A 27,499-nucleotide genomic window follows, 5' to 3' on the forward strand; every position below is an offset into this window, starting at 1 on the left:
GACACAATGTGAGGATTAGATTCACAGAGGCTCCTGGGGGAAATCAGGATAAAATGGAAGATGTGCATAATTGCATATGGGCTTATTTCATATTTTTAGAGAAATCTGAAACTAGGCCCAGTTGATTCTCCAACTAAATACCTATGAAATGTAGCCTAAAAGGAGCACGAGATGATCTTGATCTCTTGTAGCCCAGCTGTGCTGTGTGTCACTGACTGCTCAACCTTTTGACTAGTAGATGTAGTTTTGTTTAGGTAAACAAGAATTTACTTTGTGCTTAAAACAGTGCACGTGCATTTTGGTCTTCAGAGTCAAAATTATAACATGAACCTAAATAAAGTCATGGACTATCTATATAAAAAAAGAATTAAGATTCTTTAATTAATGACATCACTGCCTATTTCAGGACAAAGCAAACAAACAAACAAACAAAAAAAAAACAGTTCACAACTACTAACTGCAGTACCGCTTCTCTTCAGGCCACGCCTGCAGCCGGCCAAGTCCGTGACGTCGGCGAACAGCGCCTGTTGTCAATAGAAAAAAAAGATGGCGTCGGTCTCTGAAATGTATGATGTAGGCTGGGAAGGTAAGACCAACGATAAAAATGCAAGCTTTCTCGGTGTCAGTAAGACGTGCATTTCTTTTTTCTGGTAGCATTCGTCCTTTTCTCCGTGTAAGACTACGTGGAAGAATCGTCGCTGTCGTAGACTGAAAAAAATACAAGCTGACGAGTCAGCGTGAAGTGGTTAGCTAATGCTAGTTAGCACTGTCAGCTAACTCATCGTGTTCATCCATACACTCTGGACCAGTGTCTGCTCGGTAGCCGTCATTTAAACACAGTCGGTGATTGCATGAATGCAGCGTTTATTGTATAGCAGGATGCAATGTTTTTCCGTCATGAGATATAGCCTACCTCTAATGTCCGAGTCGATCATGATGCCTCGGCTAACGTTAGCCATGGCTTATGGCTACGTCTCAATATATGTCTATGGTTCTGATTAAGAAATGCAGTACAACAGAGGCAATGACAATAATTAATATGTTAGTACGACTTCTTGTTCACCAGTGAGTATAGTCGTCGCACCGGCATAATTATCATGTTGAGTTCAAATGAAGATTGAGGATTCAGTATCAATGGTATTGCATAATTGCTGAGGACCTTGCTTGATTCACGGTGTGTAGACGGACGCAGATTGCATCTCACTGTTTAACATCTTATTCCACAGAAATGAGAGACAAGCTGCGTAAATGGAGAGAAGATAACTGCAGGAATAGTGAACAAATAGTGGATGTTGGTGAAGAGCTCATCTGTGAACATTCATCAAAACTGGGAGATGACAGTAAGTGTGGCTGAAATAAGCATGAGTCAACATAGGCAGTGCTGTTTATTATTATTTCAGATAAATGATGTTAGTGCAAGAATTTAAGATATCTTTAGGTATCAGTCTGTGTTAAAACTAGTTACTGTAGAGTCTCTATGATAAACTCTTGTTAGCACGCAAAACACCACTGTTTTGGTTAAAAACACAATGGGCGACTTGTCATTATTCCCTTGTGCTACATTTCATGTCACATTATTAGAGTGGGAACAAATATAGCTTTCAGTTTTAAATTTAAAAACTAATTTTGAATGGAAGTCCAAAATCACTGAGTATCCCTCAGTTAAAACAGGTGTATTTTGTCTTTTGGATTGAGGCCTTGAATCTAAGGCCTCATTTGCACCTGTTTGTTGAAATTTAAACAGACGGCTGCAGACACCATAGATGTGTACTAGACATCATTTTAAAAATACAACAAAGGTCAAAAAGTGTCTCAGTCAAAGTTAAGTTACAACTCTGAGCTGTAGCTAATAGCCTAATAACCAAGTATTCATAATGTATGCATTAGGAGTCCAGATCATTCCAATGCTTTTGTTGGCGCCGTAACATTTGTGGGTCAATTTATTTGGACTGTGGAGAGAGACAGGAAAGTTGGGGAGAGGGATAGCAAAGGGCTGCAGATCAGATTCATACCTACCTATGGCTGCTGCAATTAGGGGAGAAAAGCCTACATGATAGGGTGAGCCCCCCCAGAGCCCTCAATCAATAAAGATTCACTACCACAAAATGACACAATAGAACAGATTTTTTTTTCAAATATACTAAAAAAGAGGAATACCTGAAATATGACATTGATGGAAGTATCTCTGACTCAAATTTACCTCAGGTTCCTATATTAACCTTGATCATCTTTGAGATGTTAAAACATTTTGACAGGAGTCCAACTGTGCTAAATCCAATTGATTGGACATGATTTGGAAAAGCACACAAAGTCGTACAGCTGACCATGCATATCAAAGCAAAAATCATAGCAGCCATAAGTTGAAAGGAACTGCCTGGAGAGCTCAGAGACAGGATTGCGTTGAGGCATAGAGCTGGGGAAGGTTATGAACATTTCTACTGCATTGAAGGTTCTCCAGACAGTTCAGACTTTGTTCTGGTCACACAGACAGATACAGTGTTATTCGTACAGTTGTTGTCCACATCAATCTGGGGTTCCACACGTGCACATTTTCCAATCAACACTCGCAGTAATGCACCACATTGCAGACCCCAATAAAACGCAAAAGGCAGAAGAAGAGGAAGACAAAAAGATAATATAATGAGCAACAGCTTAGCCCAGAGTTCAAGAGGGATACAGTTGAAAGACAGGTTTAATGGTGTAAAAGGTGTATCAAAGGCGTAGTTTGTTGCCTGCTGATGCATTAAGTACAGTATACTGTTGTTTTCTTTAGATTTTCTTCTCGAAGCAGCAGTAAGTTTTACCTACCATAAACATATCAAAGGTCATGGTTTCCTCTATAACAGTGCTGTCCTGCTGCATTACCCCATAAAACTCTCTCTTTTCCCCAGCTGTTATGATTCATACAGTCCTTAAAAGAGGCGGATAAACACTTAACATGCCATGGTTTTATTGAAACCAGCTCTTAAATTGGCTGTGAAATGAGATGGCAATTATCAGAACAAGAGTTGGCATCATTAAAGTCAAGACAAACTTCAGGCATTTGTTTGTTTTGGCAGACCCTGTCAGTTTTTGGGTGGTGTTTGGTTTTATTTTTCTTCTCAATTAACAGGGGCGTTCATTTGGCTGAACATGGCCAGTCTTCCTGTCAAAGCTGTCTGTCTAACATGTTTTATTAATTCCATTAATTGGCTTGTGTAGCCAGGCCGTTAGTCAGTATGTTATAATGTTACAGTTGAGTAAATTAAAACACATTTTAATAAACATTACATTTCATGTGGCTAACCACTAAGTGAAAAAAGTTAAGGAAATAGTACTGTTGTTAATGATGAACACCCAAAAAGCCTCTATAATGTAAGCCGCTTTAATCATATAACAGTGCTAAAATTTCAGACTTGATTGATATTGGTTTTTATATGGGTCTCAAAAAACAAAACACATTTGACAATATCAACCACAAGGTTTCAACACGAAGGGAATGTCATTAAGCGTAATGGAGCAGAAAGTCGATAAATCAGAGATATTTAATATTAGTGCAGCTAATGATGCAACCAGCTACAGCCAAACAAAATGTACACATCAGCTACGTTGTATGAGGTCAACAGGGAAAGACAGTGACTTCATCTGGCTCCTTTATTTTAAAATCTAAAAGCTGAACTGTCAATCCTTAGTTTCTTCATGATAATTCAGAATTTTCAAGAAGTAATTGACTATAATATGGTATACAACGTCTTTGAATATCCTCAAGGACATGGTGTCACTTGGGCTATGTTCAGACTGCAGGCAAAAGTGGCTCGGATCCAGTTTTTTTTAGGGTCAAGTGACCAGGTCAAGTAGTGTGAACACTCAAATCTGGCCCATCAGATTTAGACCACTTCCATATGTGGTCCTGAATCAGATTCAGATCCAATTTTTTTCCAATGCGACCCCAGTGTGAACAGCTAAGGTGGATTTGATGCGACTTTTATGTCACCTTACAATGTTTACTCTAGGTTTTGTTTGAAGAACACACAAAACGGCTCGATAAAATGCCAGATAATTTGACGTGCAGCAGCGCGTGTTTACCGACAACAGAACAGTTGTAGTGAGAAGCTGAGCGCTGAATAAGAGGAGATTATGAATAAAAAAAGACACGTGGTGTTAAACTTTGGGTTGTAATAACCTCGTTGACGTTGTTTCTTTTGCGCATGAGAGTCAGTTCGGAACCGCAAACTGTTCACGCTGGAATCTGATATAGGCCACATTTTAGATGGTAATGTGAACAGCCCAACAAAAAAATTGGATCTGAGCAAAAAATCTGAATTGAGCATTGAGGTGTGAACGTAGCCTTGAAATCTTCCAAGAAACTCAAACTAAAGTCCAGTTGAAAAAAAAAGAATCTTTTAAGATATTATAATGTAAAGAATCTTCATGGTGGTCTGATATTAAAATCTTTTATGTAAACCTATAGGCAATTCTTTACCATTACCCACTGATCCCATTATTTTATAATGCTGTACATGCATACTGAGCATGTTTTTATTTATTTAAATTTTTAGTACAAACACATCATGCATTGTGTTGCCAAACCAGCCTCATTTAGCTGTTTAAACTTGTTCTTGGCATTTGATCCACTACACTGACTGTTAAAATAGTTGCAGAGTCACACCGCTGAGACTAGGCAATGAGAGTTAGAGATGAGAGAAATGTTAAAATTAGTTGGGTTTTTTTCTTTAAAAAAAAAGCCTCAGGTCTCATGTAGCCAACCAAATCACATTTTCTTTTACTCTGGTACCAATGAAAAGCCCCTTTCAGTGTCTAACACTGTTTTTAGTAGTGGACGGGAGGTTGGAAGGTAATATTGAGAGAGTACAAACTCAGCTTGAAATTGGGAGGTAATCATAACAAATGTAACATCTTATTTCCCTTAATTTCGTTAAACTTAATTTCCTTAAATGTAACATTTTGACTAAAATTGAATTAGTTATTTATTACCGCCTCATTGCGGGGCAAATCAATAACAGGGCTGTAATGGCTTACATAAGGGCGTTGCATTCCACAATGTTCTTGCATTTATGATTCTCATTACTGCTGTGCTGTCCAACTTTTAAATGAACGTATGTTTTTTTTCCAAGTAGCATTATCTTCACTTCATGCCACGCAGAAAACACTAAATGTAGCATTAAATGTTACATTTAATGGGAAAGTTCTTCAAGTGAACTCTTAAGCTTTTGATTCACATCATTGAAGCCTGTTTGTGTGTGTGTAAAAAAAAGAAACACACGACATGCAGCTGTTGAGGACAGACTCTTAGGTTTGTACGTCAAGTGTACAATTCAATTTATCATGTTTTCATGCTACACCAGACAGTGGAATGGAAAGGGCGTTAACACAGTCTTTTTTTGTCTGTGTCTCTTCTGCTTAGTATGGATTATTTATGAGCAGGTGATGATCGCTGCGCTGGACTGCAGTCGGGATGACTTGGCTCTGGTAAGTTTTTACCGCGCTTCCTTACACACCCAGGAGCTTCAAAGGCAATCGTTCATTCTCTCACAGCCATTCCTGTTTTGCAGCACCCGCTCTGCCAAATGTGAAAATCTGATTTTTATTTGGCCAAATGGTATTACTCTGTCTGTAGTTTGGAAAAACAATTTGCTGAGAGTTGGAATTAGAGGGTGTAGCAAATGAGCGGAGAAGCATGCTTCAAGTGTTAGCTGAACTTGGCCATCATTTATGGAGTTCAACTTCAACTTTTTTTTTTTTTTCCCTTCAAGATTTATTTGCCATCCCTGAAGCTTAATGTGATGCTTCTGAGTTCACGTTCTGAAATGTTCACTGCTCTGAAAATAGTCAAATCTGCATGGGGGAAAAAAAAGAGGTCAATATAATTGAAATGGTTCATCTCTAATCAGTATGGAAGTGATGACTCCTTTGGCATAGAAAATGAGTCATTGAGTACAGAGGAGGCAGAACTCAGTGATTAGAAATAGTTGTCTGTTGGCTATCCTCTCAGCCCTGCTCCCAGACTTTAAAAAATCAGAAGGACCAGACATCGGCTTAATGATTCAGATCACACTGCAGACTTGAGCATCTCATTCAGACTAATGCTGAATGTGATTACAGCTACTCCTACTGTGTGATCGCATTAATTCAGCCCCTGTATAGAGGGAAGAGTAAGCGTGGTGGTTGCCCAAAACGAGTAACATGGAAACAGCAGATTTTCGCTGGCAGTCTATTTTTATATCGGTGCGTTAGGTTTGTTTAGCTGGAACATAAGCAAAATCTGACATTTTCAGGACAGGTGGTTTGTGTTGGAAAATCACGAGTATCTGAGTGCGAGTGCAAGAGTGTAACATAAAGTTTAGTTACAGCCAACTATAATTGCTCTCTCTCCTCTGCCCACATCCTTACAGACCTGTCTACAGGAACTGAGGAAGCAGTTTCCAGATAGCCACAGAGTGAAGCGATTATCGGGCATGAGGCTGGAAGCTTTGGAAAGGTAAGCATTGGGTACTAAAAGCTCCAGAGAGGGAGAGAGTAAAGAGGCAAAAAAAAGCACAGCCTTGCTGTTATGTATGGTAATTTGGGAGGCTTGGGGGCGAGAAACTGTTAGCAGATCCTAAGTGGTACAATGGTCTGGGTGTGTGTAAGTACAGTATGTGTGTGTTTACGTTGGATCACCCAGAACTCCTTTAGAGAAGAGGGGAGTGGAGAGGAAAGGTTCAACACTGGGTAGTCCTGTGGCACTTCAGCCTGAGTTAGGGATTCCCGGGAAGGAAGTGGTCAGATTCCACTGTTATTCTGGGGGTCCCTCAGTCCTCTCTGGTTTCTGTTCCTTCGTTGTTTCCTTATTTTGTTTCTCCTCATCTCGCTGTATTTTTTCTCTCTTTCCTCTCCTTATTTTCTTGCTTTTTTTCCCCCCACTTTGTCCTGTTTTGGTCTCTGTGCAGCGAGTATGTCTTGGCCCTGTGAATATTGACCTGCCACCATAATCTCAATTTTTTTTTGCCCCCACCCCTCCTCCTACTCCCTTAATGGTGTATTTCATTTTTGAATCTCCAGTTTATTGAAAAAAAGGTAGCCGAATGGAGAGACTGAGCAGGAAAGATAAACACGGGGGGTATTTTAGTCTGTGCTGAGCTGAAGTAAGGGTAATTCAATCTGTTTACTACCTCGCTCATGTTCCCCACCCAGATCACAATTGCTGGTTTATCGGTTATGTTGGAGTTTATGTGATAATTGAGAGTGATTGCTTCGGCACTGTCAGATTAAATAAACGGCACACTAGGATCTAATTGGCAGCAGACAGAGCTACACTTGAATGACACAGCTTCAAACGGCAAAGGCCCTTCCCCTTCACACATGCACACACACACACACCCACACACATGCACATACACTTGGTTCCTAAATAAATAAAGCAAATCAAAGTGGCTCGTGAGTGGTTGCCTGGTGCCATCTGAAATCTCCCAAAGTGTGGCTGAGTAATAAAGTGAATGTGAGGGAAGCAGCGGCGCTGGAAGTGGGGCTGCTCAGTGCTAATGGAAACCAGAGTTGCTTCTGTCTGTTGCAGGCTGTGGGGGCGGGACACTTTGTGATCGCTGAGCCCCGCCTTTGGCTGCTGAAACGTCAGTGCTGCAGATTGCCCCTTGTAAACAAAAAAAAAGTTGAAAAATCATCCTTCAGCGCCTGATTTAACATGACAAGTGAGGTGCACATGCCTCCTATTCCCAGATTTCTTTACCGTATGATTTGATATTTACAGCCCCTAAATTTCCCCTTTAAACAAAGTCATGTGTGTTCAGTCCAACAGTTTGAGCAAAGCCATGTTGGATATTGTTGCTTATCAGGTTCACATGTGTGCATTGTGGTAAATATGGGCAGAAAGACAGACAACTGAACCAACAACTTAAGCTGCTGATCTGGACAGATGCAAAGGCAGCAATTTAATTTTGTTTAAAGGTGAATCAAACTGGATCCAATCAAATTAAAATACAGTCTTTAAAATAGTGCTCTCTGTTTGTATTGATTTCATGACTGTGAAGTGATATAAGCCTCTCACTATGTTGGCTGTGTGACCAGCAACCTAAACTTAAACGAGTGTTTATTTCTTCCTTTGGATCACCACTGATTTCTGTGCAGCCTCACTGTAATCATAGGAACCTGCCATGCTGTATATAGAAACTCGATTACCTTGAACTCTGTTTGATTTCCCTACCAACTAATTTTAACCGACCGGGGACTGGGATCGATTAAAAAGAAGCAACTTGATGTTCTTTTCTCTCCCTCTGAAGGTACGATGAGGCCAGCAAGCACTACGATAGCATTCTCCAAGACGACCCCACCAACACGGTAAGACCAAGAAGAAAAAGAAAAAAAAAGTGGGGAGAAAGGGAAAAATCCCTCTGCTTAGCGTTCTACTTTGCTTCACTTTGTGGTCTCAGCTTTTTTGGACGGCATTAAATCTGCTGAAGCACTTTGGTGTTAGCGGTGTGAGTTTGCTAAGTTAAACTCCCCTTGGCCTCTCTGACCTCAACCACAATGCTGATCAGCCTAGCACCCACACAACTGAAAAGTGTTTAAGAGGTAGGAGGGGGTGTGATTCATGGTCCTAGTCAGTGGCAGACATGTTTGGTGGAAGTAAAGCGTAAATAAGGCCCCCGGTCTTTGAAGACGGTGATTTACTGGACCTTTCAGACCACCACCCTGGGAGAACAGGACTGGGTGTCCCACCTTCTCCATTTCATCCACTGACTTCAGGTGCAAAGTCTGACGTGAGTTAGGCTGATGGGAACAGCTCTATCTTCTCGCTGTGCTATCTTCTCCTCTCAATTTACTATTCATCGCTGTGAAATGACTTGCAGAAGCATGTCTAGCTCGCGTTCTGCCAATCCCACACCACCAACTCAAAACATAATGTACCTGCTGTAAATTGTTTCCATAAGGACATGAGGCCATGCAGGGAAATACATCTTTTTTATACTTTTCAACAGAAACCATGGTCCCATTTATTTTGGCCACCCCCCTACCTCTCCCCTTCATATCAACAGCTGTCTGTTTAAAACAAATGGAAGCCTTACAAAAAAAACAACAACTATTAATTCATACCTCGCTCTGATGCGGCCTACCCTCCCCGCTTTCTTTCACATAGAGATGTAGCCTCCTCATCTTTATTTTGCTCAGTCAATACCCACAGCTGCCGCCTCCCACCATGCTCTGTCTCATTCCCACATCACTGTATCAATACTATCTCTGTTTATTTTGTCCCTTTATTGCTTTTGGAAGTTTGTAAGTCGGATTGGCAGGTCAGCTTTTAATAAATGGGATAGGGTTGTTTTCATGGGCTAGTCCCTTTGGTCATAAGTCAATTAAAATAAGTGCTCAGGAGGACACACTTCATTTCAAGGCAAGTGATAGATAGCTATATAGTCTTGGAGAGCTTTATGAAAATTAAAATGAAGATGTGCAATTTTTGATTTCAAGTATTGTGATTTCCATTGGCACTGATGCTGCCAAAAAACAAATGCCACACAACAACAGAATTTCTCAGTGTGGTCTTTCAAACATCTTTGACTTTCAAAAACATTTTTGTAGTGATGGTCTCCTTTCTAAAATTGTGCTGGTTGCTTGTTCCCTGCCATGTCTGAAAGGAAAATAACATTTGGATGCTGCAGTGAATAATCTGAAAAAAATTCGTACCATGTAAGACAAGACTGAAGCAAAAGCCATAAATTGTGCTATTCTTTTGCAACTCTGTCATTTTCATACACAAGATGTGAGTCCCACCAGCAAATGTATGTGCAAGTAATTGGCATAATGTGTAACAATTTGTTTGCACTCATCCACTGTTTTGACAATGGGAGTTGTAATTTGAGTGAATCCCAGGGCTCCACCCCAACGTGGTAAAGATCTTTTGGGAATTCATGGGACATCCTCGGAAAGGGAACGGTTGATTTCCTGGTGTCTGAATGCTGGATACTGCAACCCTAGCAAGGGTAGGCTTGTCAGTCAAACCTGGGGCCGGGAATGGAACAAAACAGACAAATAGCTTCTCTGTCCATGGGATTTTAACCTTGAAACCTTTTTCCCACAATCCTCGTCCAGTATGACTATGGGTGTAGCGGTGGAGGGTGGAGCGATGATATGATGACATTGTTTGGGTCACCTGTTTTGCAACGAGAGGCTATCTCCTGCTTGCATGTTCTCCAACATGCTCTTAAGAATTGGGCAAGGGATGGGCCTGAGAAATGGCGGAAAATTGGCGACCACAAGGAAGACTTGCGAGGCATCCCAGCATGCGAAGCAGAGATTGGAAACTGAGCTGTTGTAATTACAGGCTGTGGAATAGATGTGGTACCCATTAACCAAAATTGTTGAATCAACAAAAATTGCTCAAGGTTTTTTTGCCATGGCGGTGTCCAAAAAATGTTTCAAACTCTTAGCCCTTCCATTGCTTGCTATGTTCCAATACCTACAGCAATGATCTGGCAAAATTCTTGTCTGCGTGCGTAAATGCATTTTTTCCACCTTTTCATTTCTTCTTGTGAGTATTTTGGATGATGAAGTGCCCACAACATTTGCATACAGGGATGTACGAATTTATTAATTATTTAACATCAAACTGACCCAAGCGATTGTTGTATTGAATTTGAGTGCTTTAATTTCACCCTTAAATTGTCTACTACATAAAGCTAGAATTTCTTAAATAAGCCACTGAGGTCACAGGGATGACTCCTGAGGTTGACCCGCAGTCATATGCAATTACAGATTCATTGTAGGATACGATTAGGTTTGTGTGGGTGAGGGAATTTGAGGAAATTGAATGCCTCAATTCAGAATTTGATTGAAAATAGAAAAGGAATGTGTTATCACACAAGAAAAAATTATGATTTATCATAATAATTGAAAATGTATGCTTTCATTGCTGCAATGTACAAATGTAAACAAACCTTTAATTTGTCTGTTCTAGACTAGACTAGGTTTAAGTATTTCCTCTTCCCTTTATTACTCTTTCTTGCAGCTGTTTCAGGTATTTGGCGTGTGCTAGGTGTGCCACCCCGGTTGCAGTGTTTCTTATTATAAAGGAGGGTTGCGGTAGGTCGTAGCAAAAAGCCAGGGGTGATGTAAATAATCCACTCCTCACTCCTAAGGTCTCCTCAGTGCGCTAATTAAAAAAGAATCATGACAACAGACGGATCAGACCTACTGCCAGGTTTTTCTGGATCATTAGTTAGAGAAAGGAGGAGAGAGAGGAGTGGTTTGGAATTGCTTCTCATTTAATAAAGTGTTGTGTGACTCTCTGGGCTACCAACTTCCATATGTTCCTTTTGAGCCCCAAGTGGTTCTTTATCTGGGAAAAGAAAAAAAAAGAAGAGAAAAAAGCTGGGAATGAAGAGCACTGGGTGTGGTGATGGCGGGAGAGCACAAGTGCAAAAATCCACATTCAACATCACTATAGTGTTTGTTTTTTTTTTGTTTTTTTTCTGCTTCCCTTTTTTGGTATTGGACGAGGAACGCTCCCACATGCTTGTAATTTAGTCTGAAGTGAGTATAAATTCCTGAATCTCACATAGCATCAAGTTCTGGTGAAATGTGTTGGATGTAGTGTGGTGTGATCTCTGTTTTATAGTCAGAAAACATAAAAGAGGAAATAATGGGTTGACCTTCCGCTGCTCCTTGTTGCTCGATAACCTCATAACATATTTAAATAATTTGCTCTCAAGCTGCCTTCAGGCCACCAAGACACTAAAAATATACACTTCCCTCGGATGCGTGCAGCGTGTTTGGGAGTCATTACTGTTGATGTTAGAATCGTTGTTTGCTTTGTCCTGTTTTTTTTTCTCCAAGAAGTGAATATACTGCTTGTCAGTGGTGGAGGCTGCCGTGTCTCTGGAGGTCCCTGTCCAGGCTTGATGGATAAGTGGATTTCTTATGATGGAAGTGTCAGAAGGGCCCCAAATTTACAGCCCCCGAGACATGAGTCATACCCGGCCTTCAATAGCTTTGGTTATGCGTATAGAAGAGGAAGCCCCACTCAATCAATTGCCAGTCCATAAATAAAATAAGCAGTGACAGCGTAGTGCCCTTCTAATGGGGCTGCAGCCTCCTGTTAAGGTTTTCACTTACTACCAAAAAGAGGGGGGGAAAGGATTGGGGGAAGGGGGGTAAAACATTTGGAAAAGTCAGAGCAGCAGGACTAATACTTTCTAATTCAGATTGATGAGAATCTAATCCACCTTAAGGTCACTTCAACATCAAAACGAAGCGGAAAGCAATTTTCAGCTGATGTAAGTTGGGCTGGTGCAGCGCTAGATGCGTGCCGTGCCGGCAGGAAGACAGGCGTTGGGGTTTTGGGGAAGTGTGCCATTTTCCCCACTTGGTTAGGGGATGACTCACCACTTTATCTCAGACACTGAGCTCATTCCAACTCCCAAACATTGACTCATAATGTGTGTGCCCATCTTCTGTTGTACATGGCCACGAACTATCTCCATTTATATCTTGGCATGCGTAGATTCTTTTAAACTTCCAAGTAATAATATGAATGAACTTGACAAAGTATCTGCACCTTTTGTCCTTTCCTTATTTTCGCAGCTGTTATTGTAATGCACTAAAGTGCTGATTCATCTTATAGATTATCATAAGATGAATCATAGCAGAACTTTAAGCAGGATTGTGGTACACTGAAAATACACTAATGTACACACTTAAACTCACAACTCTTGCTCTCACCCGTCCTCTAACCCCCCTTCAGACAAACACTTGAGGAGCTGAGTTCCTAATCCTGTTTACTCTCTGCTCTACAGGCAGCAAGGAAGCGTAAGATCTCCATACTAAAGGCCCAGGGGAAGAGCACTGAAGCCATCCGGGAGCTCAACGAGTATCTGGAGCAGTGAGTTTTTCTATAACATGGGGAGAGGGTCAGGCGCCCTCTCCTCTCAACCTCTCCTGGCTTTATTTTAATTAAAAACTCAGTCTGCTTTCAATTGAGCTGGCACAACTCGTGCATAAACTGCTCAAAACCTATTTCCCCTGCCTTGAAAGTTGGATGAATGTTATTATAGGTATTGTAATAAGTAATATTACACTTGCATTTTTACTTTTCTATGTTACAAATGCTTTTTCTGTTTTGGCATTGCTGTAGTGATTTGATGCATGGTACAATGAGTGAGGAAGAGAACTTGTCATTTTGTGTTAATAGGTTTGTTGGCGACCAAGAGGCATGGCATGAGTTGTCAGAGCTCTACATCAACGAACATGAGTAAGCACATTTTTATATACAAACATATCTTAAAATTAGTTAGGCCAAAGCCCAACAGTGATTTACTTTTCATTTCCTAATGGCAGAGAACACCACAGTGACAAATTTGAAGTTCGTAAAAAGTTATTTATCACAATAAACAAAGCTAGTATGACCTTTTAAAGGTGCATTAAAATGCAGAAAAAAGTTGAGTCATCTTGTTGTATTCATTGATGCATTCAGCAACACTGTAAGATGTGATGTGGAAGTCCAACATTGCGTATATTATCAACTCTTTTTCTCTTTGCCTGCTCATAATACTGGGTTGAACCAGAACCTCACACTGTTTTTGGTAATGGTGATATCCACTGTGGTTATTACATCATAAAATAAGTTCTCATGTCAGTATTAATTTACGAATAATAAGCAGTTTTAACAGCACTAGCGTCAAAACAACAACTTTCAAAACAGCAAGTGCAAAAGTGAAACTTAAGGTGATGCAGAAAATTGGCAATATTTTAAGCTTATGCAATGATCTGTTAGATCTCAGCACACCCCTTATTTAAAGCAGAACTATGCAACTTGGCCGGAAATAGCTCGCTCCTTCGTTGGTTTCTCTTTTTTTCCCTCTCCGGGGCTCCCCCACAGTTCTGGGAGGCACATGTCACTGTCGTAAAAAAAAAACTCGCCGCCCCACCTCCTCCACCCCCTCCCTACATGTGCTTGTGTTTACTGCTGAAGGTAGAGAGCGGTGTTTGCTAAGCACGGAGCTAATGCTAACACGGAGCTAACGCTAACAGGGAGCTAATGCTAACACGGAGCTAACGCTAATACGGCCACACACAGACAAAGACACAAAGACACAGACATACACACACACATGAATAAAGGTTCCAAAACGCGAAGGCGTGTGTGTGTGTGTGTCATGATGTATTACATTATCTTATAAAAGATCCATGGTGTGTGTGTGTGTCTGTTAGCATTAGCTCCGTGTTAGCCACAAGCCGAACTTCATCAGTACAAACATGTTTCCATGGTTTCCTCCGACTTTCCGAACTCAAACCAATCACGATTCATGACATGCATGACGTCATCTGCGTTCTTATCTCGTACTGCCGTAAGGCAGTTTCTCGCGATAGTTCTATCCATTGATGAGATTTACACCGAGACGGAGGACTGATCTTGCAAGTGCGGTTTTCAGCCAGTGGGGGGGGTGAGCGCATTGGCCTAGACCCCATTCACCTCATAATAGGTCACTCTACCATCACAGTGACTCTGAGCCACAATAATTACAGCCGAAATCCTGCATAGTTCTGCTTTAAAGGATAGAGGAGCACCTACTACTTTTATTTATTTAATCTTTATTTTACCAGGCAAATTGCTTGAGATAAAAAAAAATCTCTTTTACAAGCAACCTCATATTTGTTAAAAAAAGAAAAGAAAAATAGCAGGACATTATCATCAATCATGCAGAACCTTATTTGATCAATCATAGTGGCCCCAAAAAAAAAAAAAAAACAACTTAAGAAAATAACGAAACATCCTCTGTAATAACATTCATACGGTCTGAGGTGTTTCAGCTGTGTGTTTCTGTCAGTCGAGAGTCGAGACCTTTTCCTGTAATCGCGAATGTTTGCCATGAACAAAAAGTGCCTCCCAAAAAAAGTAATCTGTTTCCAGTAAGGCCGCCACATGTTTGGGGTATATCTGTCAGTTTAACGGGGCTTCGCTTCAGACTGATGGCTTGATCTCTGGAGGGCCATTGGATGGCTACAATAGAAGGCGGTGAGATGCCTAACTCAGCCAGGGGTCTGAATGGAGCCCTGTCCATGTTTGTCACATAAGAGTAGTTTAATAGGATTTCAGTCTTAAGTCTCCTCTCCTGCATATGAGAGGAGAAAGACTCCACGGCCTCCCACTGATATCTCAGTCGCTAAGGAGAGTTGCCAGACAAGACAAGAGCATTGTAAGACAAAAAAATAATTTTATTTGTGTCACCTTTTATCCCTCCTTAATTGTCCTGGGGCTCAGAAGTTGCTGAAGCGGTATCTGTTGTTGGACTATAGTTTTGTATGTGTGTGTGGGCACGCTGACTCTGGCTGCCCGGTTGCTCCGGTACGAAGGCAGTGGCAGCAGGAATGTGTAGCACGGTGAGAAGGCTACTTATTGGATATTTCTTGCTTTTGTCTGGGAGGCTTTATTGCTGTAGTAGTCAGAGGAAATCCAGGGGTGAGCGGATTATCTCCCAGCTTATCCCAACACTTCTAATATCACACCATTCACTCCCACAGCCCCCTTATCTACAGGCGTGTCAATTTCTTTTCTTTGTTTTCTTTATTTTGGGTTACAAACTCCCTGTTTCCCCTCCTCCTCCTCTTCCGGATAGCCCGGCATTATCGCCACTCTTTTCCAAAAGGGATAGAGCGGGAGGCAGAGAGAGAGAACACTTGCTGTGAAATTCCCAGGAGAAGGTGGTGGCACTATAACCGCCCCCCTCCTCCACCACCACCACCACCACCACCACCCCTCACCCTTCCCACCCCCTCCAGCCAGAGAAAACAGAGGCTGATGGAGAAGCGAGCAAGAGAAATAAACTCTCCTCCCCTCACTGCACAACACCCTGGGAGCTAAAAATAAACAAAGCAGTGTGTGTCTGCGCTGCCATTGTTAGGGGTTGCAGCAGGCATCGGTGTTAACACATTAAAAATGTAACTAATAGCCTCTTAGTTGACACTGTTAAAACAACCCCCGATGCCAACTGTGTTTAGACTGGAGACTGTTTTGTCTGTTTGCAAGTATTGCATGGAGCCACTGCTGGAATCTGCTGCTGGCTCTCACTCTGAGCCATCGTATGAGACTGTTCAACAAAATTGGACTGGTCATCCGAAATTACAGGATAAATAGTAATAATTTTTTCAAACATACTTTAGACAGTCTGAATCCATTTTTGTCTTATATGCAGTCAGAATGTGGTATTGAAATGGGGGGAAAGCCACTGCTGATGGTTTTTACTAACCTCCAAGAGAAACAAATACGATTCTCTCAGTCTCGCACATGATGGTGGCTACAACCTTACTCGAGCGCTGTGGTAAGGAGCGAGCTTAAGAGCAGCCATAGCGAGCAGCCCGGCGATGGCGGGGTAAGGGTTAGATGGCTCGGGGAGGAAGAGCAGAAGAGGTAAGGGTCTGGCTCTGGTACAAGATTTTGGTTGATGGCTGATGGAGCGGGCTCTGTTGCAGGCCACGGCCACTGCACGAGCACATCTGAAAGTCTTTATGGAGAGGAAGTGGTAATTGTAAGCAGCCCCCAACCATCCGAGCCCTCTGATCTCCCCCTCCACTCAACCCCTTCCCCCTGTTTATTTCTTTCTTTCTCTGTCCGCACCTTCCTTTCCCCTCCTATGCTGTTAATCTTTCAGCTAGTTACCATGGCAGACTCTAAATAGACTGATAGGTTCTTCATGTTGTGGCAGGCAGCATTTTGATCATTCGGTTCCCACAAAAAACTCAGCATCGTAGCATTTCCCTCATTTCTCACAAGTAGAGAAAAAAAGGCCCCATCTTTAAGCGCCTGTTGACGCAAACAGGGCTCTTATGGTCTTTCTTTTAACTGCCATGGTTTGTTCAGAAGTGTATGAAATGTTGCAGGATGATAAAATCGACTACTCAAGAGGCTTTAAAGCTCTGCTGGAAAAAAACAACTCGACTTTAAATCAGTTTAAATGTGTTGATAGACAGCCTGTGAAACCCATCTTCAGCGTGTGGGACTGTTTCTGCCTCGGTTTCTGTGTGTTGGCTTCCATTTTGTTAGGTGTATACACGTTTTTATGGCTTTGTGTTCCAATGATATACTGTATCTTAGCTCATCTTGGCCTGGTACCGTGAAGGGGAAACTGTGTATTAGAAGTGGAGTGGCAGCAGATTAGTGTGAGGTCAACAGCTCAGCAGTCTGCTGCTGAGAAGTGATCTCATCTGAGTATAGGCACAGTGTGCCAGCTTTTACTGTAGTGCTGACCTCAGGAAGGTAGTTAACTACACATTAAAGGCTGAAAAAACACACAGACGGACAAGATTGATCCTCGGTGTCCCCAAAGGAGGGAGAATCACCACACTAGATAGGCTTCTACCTTTGCCAGCTGTCTGGACAGGGTAACCTTTACTGTAAACCTTTAAATAAACTTTATGTAACGTGGAAGATCTTTACAGATCTCCGCAACATCGGCTATAAGTCTGTCACGTATAAACTGACCTGCATCCCTCCCGTGTAGTTTTCAATTTAAGATTTATACCTGTTAGTTTATAGATGTTGTGCTTCACAGTTGAGCAAGCTAGAGGATGAGACATCCACAGCTGTATCAATCGCCTTACTGTTTCCCCTTGTCATTTCCACAGCTATGGAAAAGCTGCGTTTTGTCTGGAGGAGCTGATGATGACCAATCCTCACAATCACTTGTACTGTGAGCAGTACGCTGAGGTAGGTTGGACGTCCGTCATCAAGCATGGGGGGGGGGCAAACCGTGGAATAAATGTTAGCTCTCTGTGAATGGTGCCTCTCTGTAACACAGAGAGTCAGCGACGCACACTTAACGTCATTGGGAATATAGGCTCATGAAAGGAGATGTGTTTACATGGGTTTGTCACGTGTTGCTTATTCAGATGCCGTGCTGTCATTGCGTGAACTGCCTCTTTAACACAGCTTATTGGTCGTGTTTTAATGCCTCCCGAACACAGGTGAAGTACACTCAGGGGGGCCTGGAAAACTTGGAGCTGTCCAGAAAGTATTTTGCCCAGGCGCTGAGGCTGAACAACCGAAACATGAGGGCATTGTTTGGTCTGTACATGGTGAGTACTGCTTTGCATGGAGAGAAAGTGGGAAGAGAAATAAGAAGAAGAAGGAGAAAAAAAAAACAGTAGAACCTTTTTTGTAACCCTGTGGTTTGTCAAGGTTGAGGCTGCCCACTGAGTGTGTCAAGCAAGACTGTAGTGTGTGTGTGTGTGTGTGTGTGTGTAAGTGTGTTTTTTGGGGGGAGCGAAGAAGGGGCTCTCAGACAGGTCAGCTCATTGCTGACTCAGACGGTGAACTCCAGCATCGGAAAAGTCTGCCCCTCTGGAGCTCTTTATTTAAGTAATAATACCCCTTTGGTGAGACCATCTTTATGTTTATGACTTGAATAAATAAAGTAGGCACGGAGTTAAAAAAAAAAAAAAGCACCAGAGACAGAGAGAGGGAGAGAAAAAGAGAGAGAGAGAGAGCAGAACAACTGCTGTAAGCATTTTGTCACTGGCAAATTATCCAACCAGGTGCCAGTTGGATGCAGTCTTGGTCCGAACAGCACTTTCATCTACATATTTGTTTAAACAGGATGTTGTCTGCTCGCTCCAATGCATCATATGTAAGTGAGACCTGACATAAAAACACAAACAAAGCGGTGCAGGGAATAAAAGGTGGGAGAGGGGAAGCAGGTCTAACACAGAGAGCCCCAGTGTTTTCCTTCATGCTGCACTGGTATTCCTCAGGTACTCCAAACACACTCACAGCAGCCCGTACTTTGGGAAACGGCTCCGAGGTGTACTAGGCAGAGTACAGGAGGAACAGGGCAGGGTCAAAGCCAGACGTTTTGCTTCTGTTAAATCTCACTATGCGTCTGGAGACAGAGCAGGCCCTGTACGACTTCCTGACAAGTCATCTACTGACACTCCGCTCTTTAGTGGATACTTCGGATGGGAGTTTATTCTTTATCAGGCACAGATCTGTCCAAGGAGTGTGTGTGTGTGTGTGTGTGTTTTGCGGATTGTCAGCTCGTCTCGGTGGTTGAGCTCCTGACAGGTGCAAGAAGTTCAGTGTGAGGTCATGAAACTTTCACCATCTCAGACCATCTCAGCCAGTCCCACAGACGACCTGGTAGCACTGACCACAGTCTGGTTGTGGGTTAGTTACTCACAACACTTGCGTGGGGATTCCCCTCCATAATGGTGCACGCTGTTATTCGGGGATAGCCTGTCTGGGTTGACATCATCTTAAACTGAGGTTTCTCTCGAGTTGAAAAAAATAAAAAAAATAGAAATAAAGAAAATGCTTACTAAAAAAAATACAGAAGCCAAACCATTTTATAGAAAAAAACCAGGGCCAGGTTGATTGGTGTGTAGTTAAAGTTTCAGCACACTGGTAGGGAGGGCTTTGAAGTGCAGGCAGGGTAAGCCCTCTGGGGTTTGCTGTGTGGAGATGATGGCAGGAACATGGGAAAGACATGGGATTTGTGGTTCGGAGGGGAGCTGTCGGTGCAGGCAGAGACCGTGATTCACACGGCTCTGCTCTCAATGCGCGCCGGGTTTTCCTTTTTCGAAGACATACAAGGTCCTTTCATCACCAGGAATCAATGGTGTTGGAGAAATTAGGCCCCGTTAAGTGACAATTTACGTACGAAGCATTAAAACACTCACTTTTTCCCCCCATAAATGATTTCTCCTGTGTCATCAGGCCTAGGTCTGTTTTTTCTCTTCATTCTGCCACAATGACTAGTGGAGTGGTAGATGGTAAGAGTGGTTGCACATTCATCTCAATTATGCTTTTATTGCTGTTTCACCAAGTTTTGATATAAGAACACCCCTTCCCCTCTTCTCTCATTTTGTTTCTTCCTCTCGTTTTTTCCTCTAGTCTGCAAGTCACATCGCTGCCAGTCCTAAAGTCAGTGCCAAGGTGAAGAAGGACAATATGAAGTATGCTGCCTGGGCTGCCACTCAAATAAATAGGGCCTATAAGGTGAGTCACATATAGTTTGTCGTCATGAGGCTTAATGTAAAAGCATCTAGCTTTGTTACGCATTTTATGCTTGCCTTCATATCTTTGGTGTCTCTGTCCTCTACTGAGAAACATCTTTTTACTTTTTCCCACATCAGCCTTCATTTCGTCAGACACTTGAAACCACCAGTCATAGGACTGCTCTGTTGTGTTTTAGCTTTCGTGGGATATTTGCACACAACATCCCGACGTCCAGAAATCCCCTTCATTTGCATAGTATGCAAACAGCATTCACCGCCAGCAAATGACCCCTGAATGCAACGCAATCCTGAAGGATGCCTTAGACTCGCAGTCTTGGAATAACCGCCCTGGTGTCTTTCTGGTGTGTCTGGGTACATTTACTATTAATGTGTTGACTTAGGGCCACAATGTCTGCTAAGATTTTATCCCACACCCTGGCTTCACGGATGATCCTCTCGCAAAACCACAATCTCATTCTCCGAGGACAACAATCACACCAGACTAACTTTCGGTATCTGTTTTGTCTCTGACCTGTTGCCAGAGAAAGTTTGAAGAATGTGGGCAAATAGGACAGATAAATGATGATAAAAAAAAAAATGCACACGCGCCTTCATATTAGCATCTGCAAAAATGCAAAGTAAAGAGGGGAAAAAGTGAGGAGCGCCTCAGATGGTATCACTAAAATGGTTTATGCCGTCGTCATGGCAACCTAGGTATTAAAGCATATTTAAGAGAAAACTTATTTCCCATACGAGCCATATGTGTTGCTTATTTGGGCATCGACAGTTAAAACGTGTAATAAGTGGTTCCTAGCTCAGCATGTGTGGGTCCTGTTGAGAGAGAGGTTCCCTGCTGAGCCTCTAAAGACCTCGTCTCACCACACTCGGCTCTCTTTGCCTCATAGACACATTTCACGTGTCGAGCGCGTGCTGTTGCAAGTGAGTGTGCATGTAAGAAACATCACAGTTAGTGGCTTTTCCCGTTTGGAGTGAAGAAGTGTCGTAGAGAAGCTCTAAACGTCTGCTTGCTCATTTAGGTTTGATTTTAGGTGGAATAAAGAGGTTCAACTTATTTCTTTTATCAGGTTTATACCTTAATATACAGAGATAGATCTCTTTAATAAACAGAGAAATGCAGAGGTGGCTTCGGCCAACAAAACTGGCCCATCAAGTGTGTGCAATACTCCTCACTTTGATCCGTACACTTGCTGACCGTACCTCGCTGTCCTATGAAGTCTTTGATCCCAACAGGAGACAAGATGGATATCTCAAAGTGGAAACCTTTGATCACAAGACAGGAGGCCCATAGAAGGGGGGGAGGGATGGCACAAAGTGGTAAAAATAAAAAATCATATCTGGAGGAAACTTGGTATGGTCCGAATATCTGGAGGATAGAAATGAAATCCGAGAGGCATCGTGCTTTGAGGGGATGGCTGACATTTTGAAGGACAAGAGAAAGGGCTGCCAGCCAGATAAGATCCTACCTATTCCCTGTGGACATATTACACTAAATACACCAAGTTTTATTTGTTTATAAAACTCACTGATCTATAATAACTCATATATAATTCAGGTTCATAATTCTAATCATCGGTAGTTGCTAGAAAGAAACATCAGACACGCTCAGAAATGTATCGATACCGACATTAAAGTTATTACTATAGGGATTTACCGTACATTAGGGATGAGACAGTATCTTAACCAGTGTGTGTTTCAATGCTTAAGTATTTTCTTTGTTGCCAGGAAGGTGTGGAAGATGGTTGACTCACTGACAGGGAGCACACATCTTAGTGTATATCACTTACATAGTGATATTCGTTATTAACAGATGAAACAGCGTAGATGTCAGTGCTCTAGTCGCCCAGAGGAAAATAGTTTTGGCAGAGTTGTTATGATGACAGACTGAAATTGTTGAGCTGCTGTAAAAGACCCGTGGACAAAGCCGAAGTGTTGAACAGTCAGAGTGTGTGAGGTTCTGATCCCCTGGTGATAATAAAGAGATACTTCACATACAGTCACACCTTTGTCCTCGGTGAAACATGACGGGAGCATGCATCCCTCCCCCACCTTTTTTCTGCGCTCGTCTACAACCTCTTGTATTTGTTTAAGTTGCCTAGTAATAGTGAAGTTGTTGGGATTTCAACTGGTGTGTGTTTGTACAGTATGCGTATGCAAGCTTGGCATCACGCACATGTGCACTTGTAGATGTGTTTTATTTTTCGGTTGCTGTGTGAGACGAGTTAAATGAAAAGGTGTGCGGTTGCCTCCTGTATTTTTTTTTTTTTTTTGTTGCCCCCCCCAACACCTCCAGTTAAATGACTTCAGAGATCTTTAAAGGGAGCGGCGGTGTGGGCCTCCGTCAGACAGCTGCAGGCTGCTGTGGGCCAGCGCTGGCTGATTGATGGCCCCTTTAAAGTGTTGCTCGTGTCAGTCGTCCGCTTTTATTAGGCCCCAGTACCTGGTGATTGTCATACCTCAGTGTGAGAAAAAGGTGGGCAGGTGAGTGCAAGTGGGAGCAGACGTCAGCGAGAGGTCACGACTGACTTAAACAAAAAAAAAAATGTAATTACCATAGTGGGGGTCAACTGACATGTGAAAGACCTGGAGATGTGTGGCTTGTAGGTGCAGGGGTCTTTTAAGCAGCCCTACATGACTTGCCCTCCTGCCCTGACTCTCTAAACAGATTCTCTGATTAGCTCCTCTGTCACGGACCACGGGCTCCCACCGCGTCATGACTCTATTATCAGACGCTCTAAATAGACGTGGAGCTGTCTGGTCTGCTCCTACTGTTGTAGAACAGGGCAAGAGTTAATGCGGTGGTCTCACCTCAGGCTGAGGACATAATTGACTACTGGGCCCGGAGTAATGGCGCATTAGGCAGCAAGGCAATGAAATGCACTGATCATTATAGCTACCCCACCACACACACACACACCCTAACTCTAGAAGAATGAGTCACCACTGGAAATTGCGTAGCCGATTGCACACCTTAGCCAGCTGCCCTCTCTTAAGCTGGAGTTGGGCAAAAGAGAAGGGAAAAAAAAAGTTTTGCCATGGATGGAAATGGAGTATCAGTTTGGTTTCAGCTACAGTTGGTCCCTGTTTGCAGAAACTGAGGCTGGGCCAAAGGTTGAATGAATAAATGTGTTGCAGTATTAAATTCAGCACCTTGTTATAAATGTAGGATTGCTTTGATTATGTTGGAATATAAAAATAGCTGTGTGTGTTCAAGTATTGAAATTGTTGTGTTTAGAGTGTGCATGTGTGTGTGCCAGTGGTGCCTCTGTCTGACCGAGTGTGCACACACTCTCTTGGGGCTCATCTCTCACCTTGGACATGAAGAATGTGCTCTGTTGTCCAGGGGTAGTGTTGCCATGTGGTTGAAACGGTATCCCCCCCCCCCTCCATCCCTGTGTTTGACTTAGGGTGGGGATGGGGGGGGGGGGGGGGTAATGGTAATGGTATTTTCATAATGATTTAATTCAAAGGACCCTGCGATGCCGTTTGCCTCCTGTTTGTCCTTTGCTGTCCAGCTGAGTCAAAGCCGTTGATGACACATCCTTTACAGAGCAGCAGATATTATTCTACGTCGTGTACCTCGAGGGGGAAACGCTGACTGATGCGCTGCAGCGATCTGTCAGAGCTGAGCAGCAAATTGTTCCAGGGATCTTACTTACACAGGTCTTAAATTGCCAGTGATGTATCAGTGTCCGCTGCTATCAGCCACTGTACCTTGTTCGTGATACTACCACTTTGTAGAAGACTAAAGTCTTAAAGTGACATTTTACACTTTTTATTTTTTAGTCTTCTAGATTTTATTATGTTTGTATTTAGAGCCAATTACCAAAAATGTTGGCTTGATAAAATGCAAATCTTAGATAGTGAAGATGAAAGACATGGCATCAGTGCATTATTATGTTGGCATAGGCATTATATGCATGTTAGCCTTCAGATTGAAGCACTGCTGTGTTCAAGTACATGGCTGTGGTTATTATAGCCTTGTTTGTTTATTCTCAGTGCAGCTTTAATTTCCATCTCACTTGCACTAAAACTTGACCACAATGGAAAATAAGAAAAACATATGGTGGAACTGCAGGCCATATCGTCTCATATCATAATGAAGGCTGCATGTTGATATGCGTTATAATATTGTAGCATATAGTTTAGGGCTGACCCAAAAAAATCGAAGCTTCGAAGCTTCGTTCGTTGGCATGGAAAATTGATCATGAAGTCCGTGATCGATTGTTTTTTTTTCTTCCTTTTTTCCTTTTTGACACCGGTTCTCATCGGCACTTGTTACATTACAATGAATAGGCTACTTGGCATCCTCGAAACCTGCCTGATTTTGGATATATGCAGTGTTTGTTTGCCATTACTTTCATTATCCCCCCCCCCCCGGTCAGACGTTACGGTCGGCCCGATAGCACACCCTGCCGGCCTTCGATTATCAAAATATGATAATCGGGTCAGCCCTAATATAGTTTTATATAATTTTGGAAGGATTTCATAACGATTCGTGTCGGATCTATAAATGTGGGTGAGGCGAGGTCAGATTCACTGACCCTGTATCATCTCCCTGCTCTCCTGCCTAAGGTTCAGGAAGTCGTGTTTCTTCTTTGGTATGTTTTCAGGGGATGTCACATCCCTTTTGCAAAAAGTTTAATTGGGTAGAAAAAGTGTGTGCCTGTTATGTGCATGCGTGAGTAATCATGTATGTGTTTGTGGATTATAATTTGCGGCACTTCCGGTGAAACCCCGTGGACAGTGTTAAAATTAGCGTGCAGTGTTATGTACTCCTGTACTAGAGGCGATGGAAGTGGACTAATGTGGGCTTCACACACACATACACAATGCACACTTACTAAAATGGCAGTTACTTAACAGAGGAGGAAAAATCCTTAATTTAGAGATAGCGTTTCACTTTGCATGACTTGTTGATCATTTCGGTCTAATTATCGTCGTGGCTTCAGTCGTTGTTGGGTACAGGAAGGATGAGGGCATCGATGCCTCCATGAGGCTGTCTTCAAGTGAGTTTGGCTCTCCGTTACTTTAGTTGGCAGAAACTCTAATGAGCTGATGTTCTCTTTTCCTCTCCCCTGCTCTCTTTCTCTCCCTCACTGTCTCTCTGCCTTTCACCTTCCCTCTCTGACATGCAGCTGGCCGGTCGTGGGACCAAGGAGAACAAATGCTCCATGAAGGCGGTGGAGGAGATGCTGGAGTCCATGCAGATCACCATGTCCTAGGTTTCCTCCTCGTCCACACCTTTCTTCCTCCCTTCTGTTCACACACAGTCACTCGGAGCAACATGGCAGCTCAAATAAGCCTTTTAATGTGACCAGAACCAGATCTTATACAAAATCTTCTTTTCCTCTTCAAGTTTGGTTCGGTAATTGAGTGAACTTGACATGGACGATAGAAGACACGTCTTCCCCGCGAGCGTAAAGTTTTTTTCCCCCCACCCATTAGGTACTTAGAACAATAGAATCAAACTACTCCAACTTTATTTAACCTAGTTCTGCATAGTATTAACCTAGCTCTCAGGTCTATACTACCCCTCCCCATCCCACACTGTCTTTGAGTTTAACCTTGAATTGATATCACTAATAACTGCATCCACATCAAGGCTATAACCATGTGACCAGAAAAGATAACAAACTGTACAGTAACTGATATTTATAAAGACAGTACCTGTCTGCACTGAGGTCCTTTTTTTTTCTCCCATACTTATCTGTAAATGAATCATCTTTAATAAAAAACACTTTTTTTCTTTTGTCAAATGTATCTAAATGTCTTAATACAAGTAGGACTGATTGCTGAGTGAAAAATGTATTTTCTTTGAGTGTTCGTAGCCATGTAGGAGCTGAGTTAGCAGTTTGTTTCTCTGGTTTTCCATGTATCTTAATAGTCACGTTGTCCTCGGCAGTGACGCTTATTGACACATTTGAACCTGTCATAACTACCCTGGAAAAGCATAAGAGACATTTGTCATTATGAAGGCAGCAGTGGCAACAACAGGGGCCTCTCCATTCCTAGTGATTCCAGCTGGGAAATCCTGCCTTTCAATTACCCCGGACAGCAGCTGAACCAACTTCAGCACAGTGAAGAACACCTCTGTCATTTCAGTTTAAAGAGCCTCGGAGAACGCTGCCAGTAATTAACACGCCACAAGTTGGAAAGAAAAAAAAATCTATTCATGAATCTGGGAACACGCATGACAGGCGGAGGAAGAAAGACATCTTAGTGCTGCGAGAGAGACGGGCCTGGTTTCCTCTGCCGTCAAAGCAGGACACTCGGTTCACTCGGTCCAGTAATTCTCAAATCTGAATCGATCCAAATGATCATCCTAAGTTGTCGCTCACCCGTGCAGGGTCAGCTGTTACTTCCATTTCTTTTGTTTATTAAGTCATGGCAATTGTCTCGTAATTTCACTCTTCGGCTGATGGAAAACTTGAGCGTTGAGTTTATGGTCCTTTTTGGACAGCCTTTAAATTGAGAGAGGTCACCAGCTCAAAGCCCGGAGTGTGGAAAGCCGTTTTCTCAAGTTTTTAATACTTTCTGGCCGTGGTCAGTGGATGAATGTGTCTGCATTTGATTTGCCTCACCAATCTGGCGGAACCAATGAAAGCCAGGGGACGTTTGAGCATAAACTGACTTGAGTTATTTTTACAGGAAAAGGGCTGAGACTAAATGAAGAGTTGAAGTTTGAAGAGTTGCAGGGTGAAAGCTGTTTGATTTCAAACAGAGTGGGTTTCTTTTTGTTGTTGCTCCCATGTAAATATTGCTGTACTTGCAAAGGTCGCTTATGAACTTGTAAAGGAAGAATAAAGGTTGTCAATCAGTTTGGTGAGTCATCAATATGAGATACTGCACTCCGGTGCCAACCATACTGAGGCAATAGTGCCATCTGTAGACGGGATGAAGAACTTGTGTATTTGGGAGAAGCCTTTAACTGTGTGCAGCAGTGAGTGACGGCATTGCATGCAGAGGCAGGTGACAACTGTCAACTACTTAACTTAACCTAAATGTAATGCTATTTCTTGCCTGTGCTGCTCTGATTTGCTGAGCAAGGCAAAAAAAAAAGGGGGGCTATGTACCATTCATCAGTCATGCATTTCATAAATCTCCTTGCAATCAGCTGTGCTTTCCAAACATATCCTTGTAGAGTCAAGAAAAACAGCACCTTGGCCGTTTGCATGTACCGCAGAGTCAAGAACGATTCTGAGCATCACTTCGCACCTTCAGCCGCCCAGTGCCTTTTTCACCCTTTGTCCATACCTGGTCAACAGAGCCAGCGCAAAAGACGGCGAGGTGAGGACAGAGCCGTCTAACCCCACTAAGCTGCTGGCTCAGCTTAATGTATGTAGGGGAGTTGCTGCCCATAATCCTGGATTCCCTGGGAGATTAGCCCCTGGAGAGGGTTTGCTTGTCCTCAGCAGCGGAGGCAAGGTGAGCTGAACAGGATGAGCCCCTGGATGATAGGCTTACACTGGTATAGGGTTGTGCCTGATCAGCCTATTTATCA

The 27,499-nt window shown here is 42.6% G+C and overlaps 1 protein-coding gene across 1 annotated transcript; it reads left to right on the top strand.

The window, feature by feature from the left end:
- The first annotated feature begins 538 nt into the window (after positions 1–538).
- Positions 539–26,807, top strand: emc2 (ER membrane protein complex subunit 2). Its single transcript, XM_083989763.1, has 11 exons — positions 539–586; positions 1,227–1,340; positions 5,405–5,469; positions 6,393–6,478; positions 8,274–8,331; positions 12,786–12,871; positions 13,181–13,240; positions 17,611–17,692; positions 17,950–18,060; positions 19,874–19,978; positions 25,134–26,807. The coding sequence occupies exons 1-11, from the start codon at positions 547–549 to the stop codon at positions 25,218–25,220; spliced, it is 894 nt and encodes a 297-aa protein (XP_083845889.1). The 5' UTR covers positions 539–546; the 3' UTR covers positions 25,221–26,807.
- Positions 26,808–27,499: the final 692 nt, after the last annotated feature.

This window comes from Trachurus trachurus (genome assembly GCF_905171665.1).
Source record: "Trachurus trachurus genome assembly, chromosome: 16".
Classification (NCBI taxonomy): domain Eukaryota; kingdom Metazoa; phylum Chordata; class Actinopteri; order Carangiformes; family Carangidae; genus Trachurus; species Trachurus trachurus.

Excerpts from the sequence above, each read along its gene's own strand:
- emc2 (XM_083989763.1), top strand. The coding sequence starts at position 547 with ATGGCGTCGGTCTCTGAAATGTATGATGTAGGCTGGGAAG. Across the intron at positions 6,479-8,273 it reads AGGCTGGAAGCTTTGGAAAG|GTACGATGAGGCCAGCAAGC; the intron begins GTAAGCATTGGG and ends CTCCCTCTGAAG. Across the intron at positions 13,241-17,610 it reads CTCTACATCAACGAACATGA|CTATGGAAAAGCTGCGTTTT; the intron begins GTAAGCACATTT and ends TCATTTCCACAG.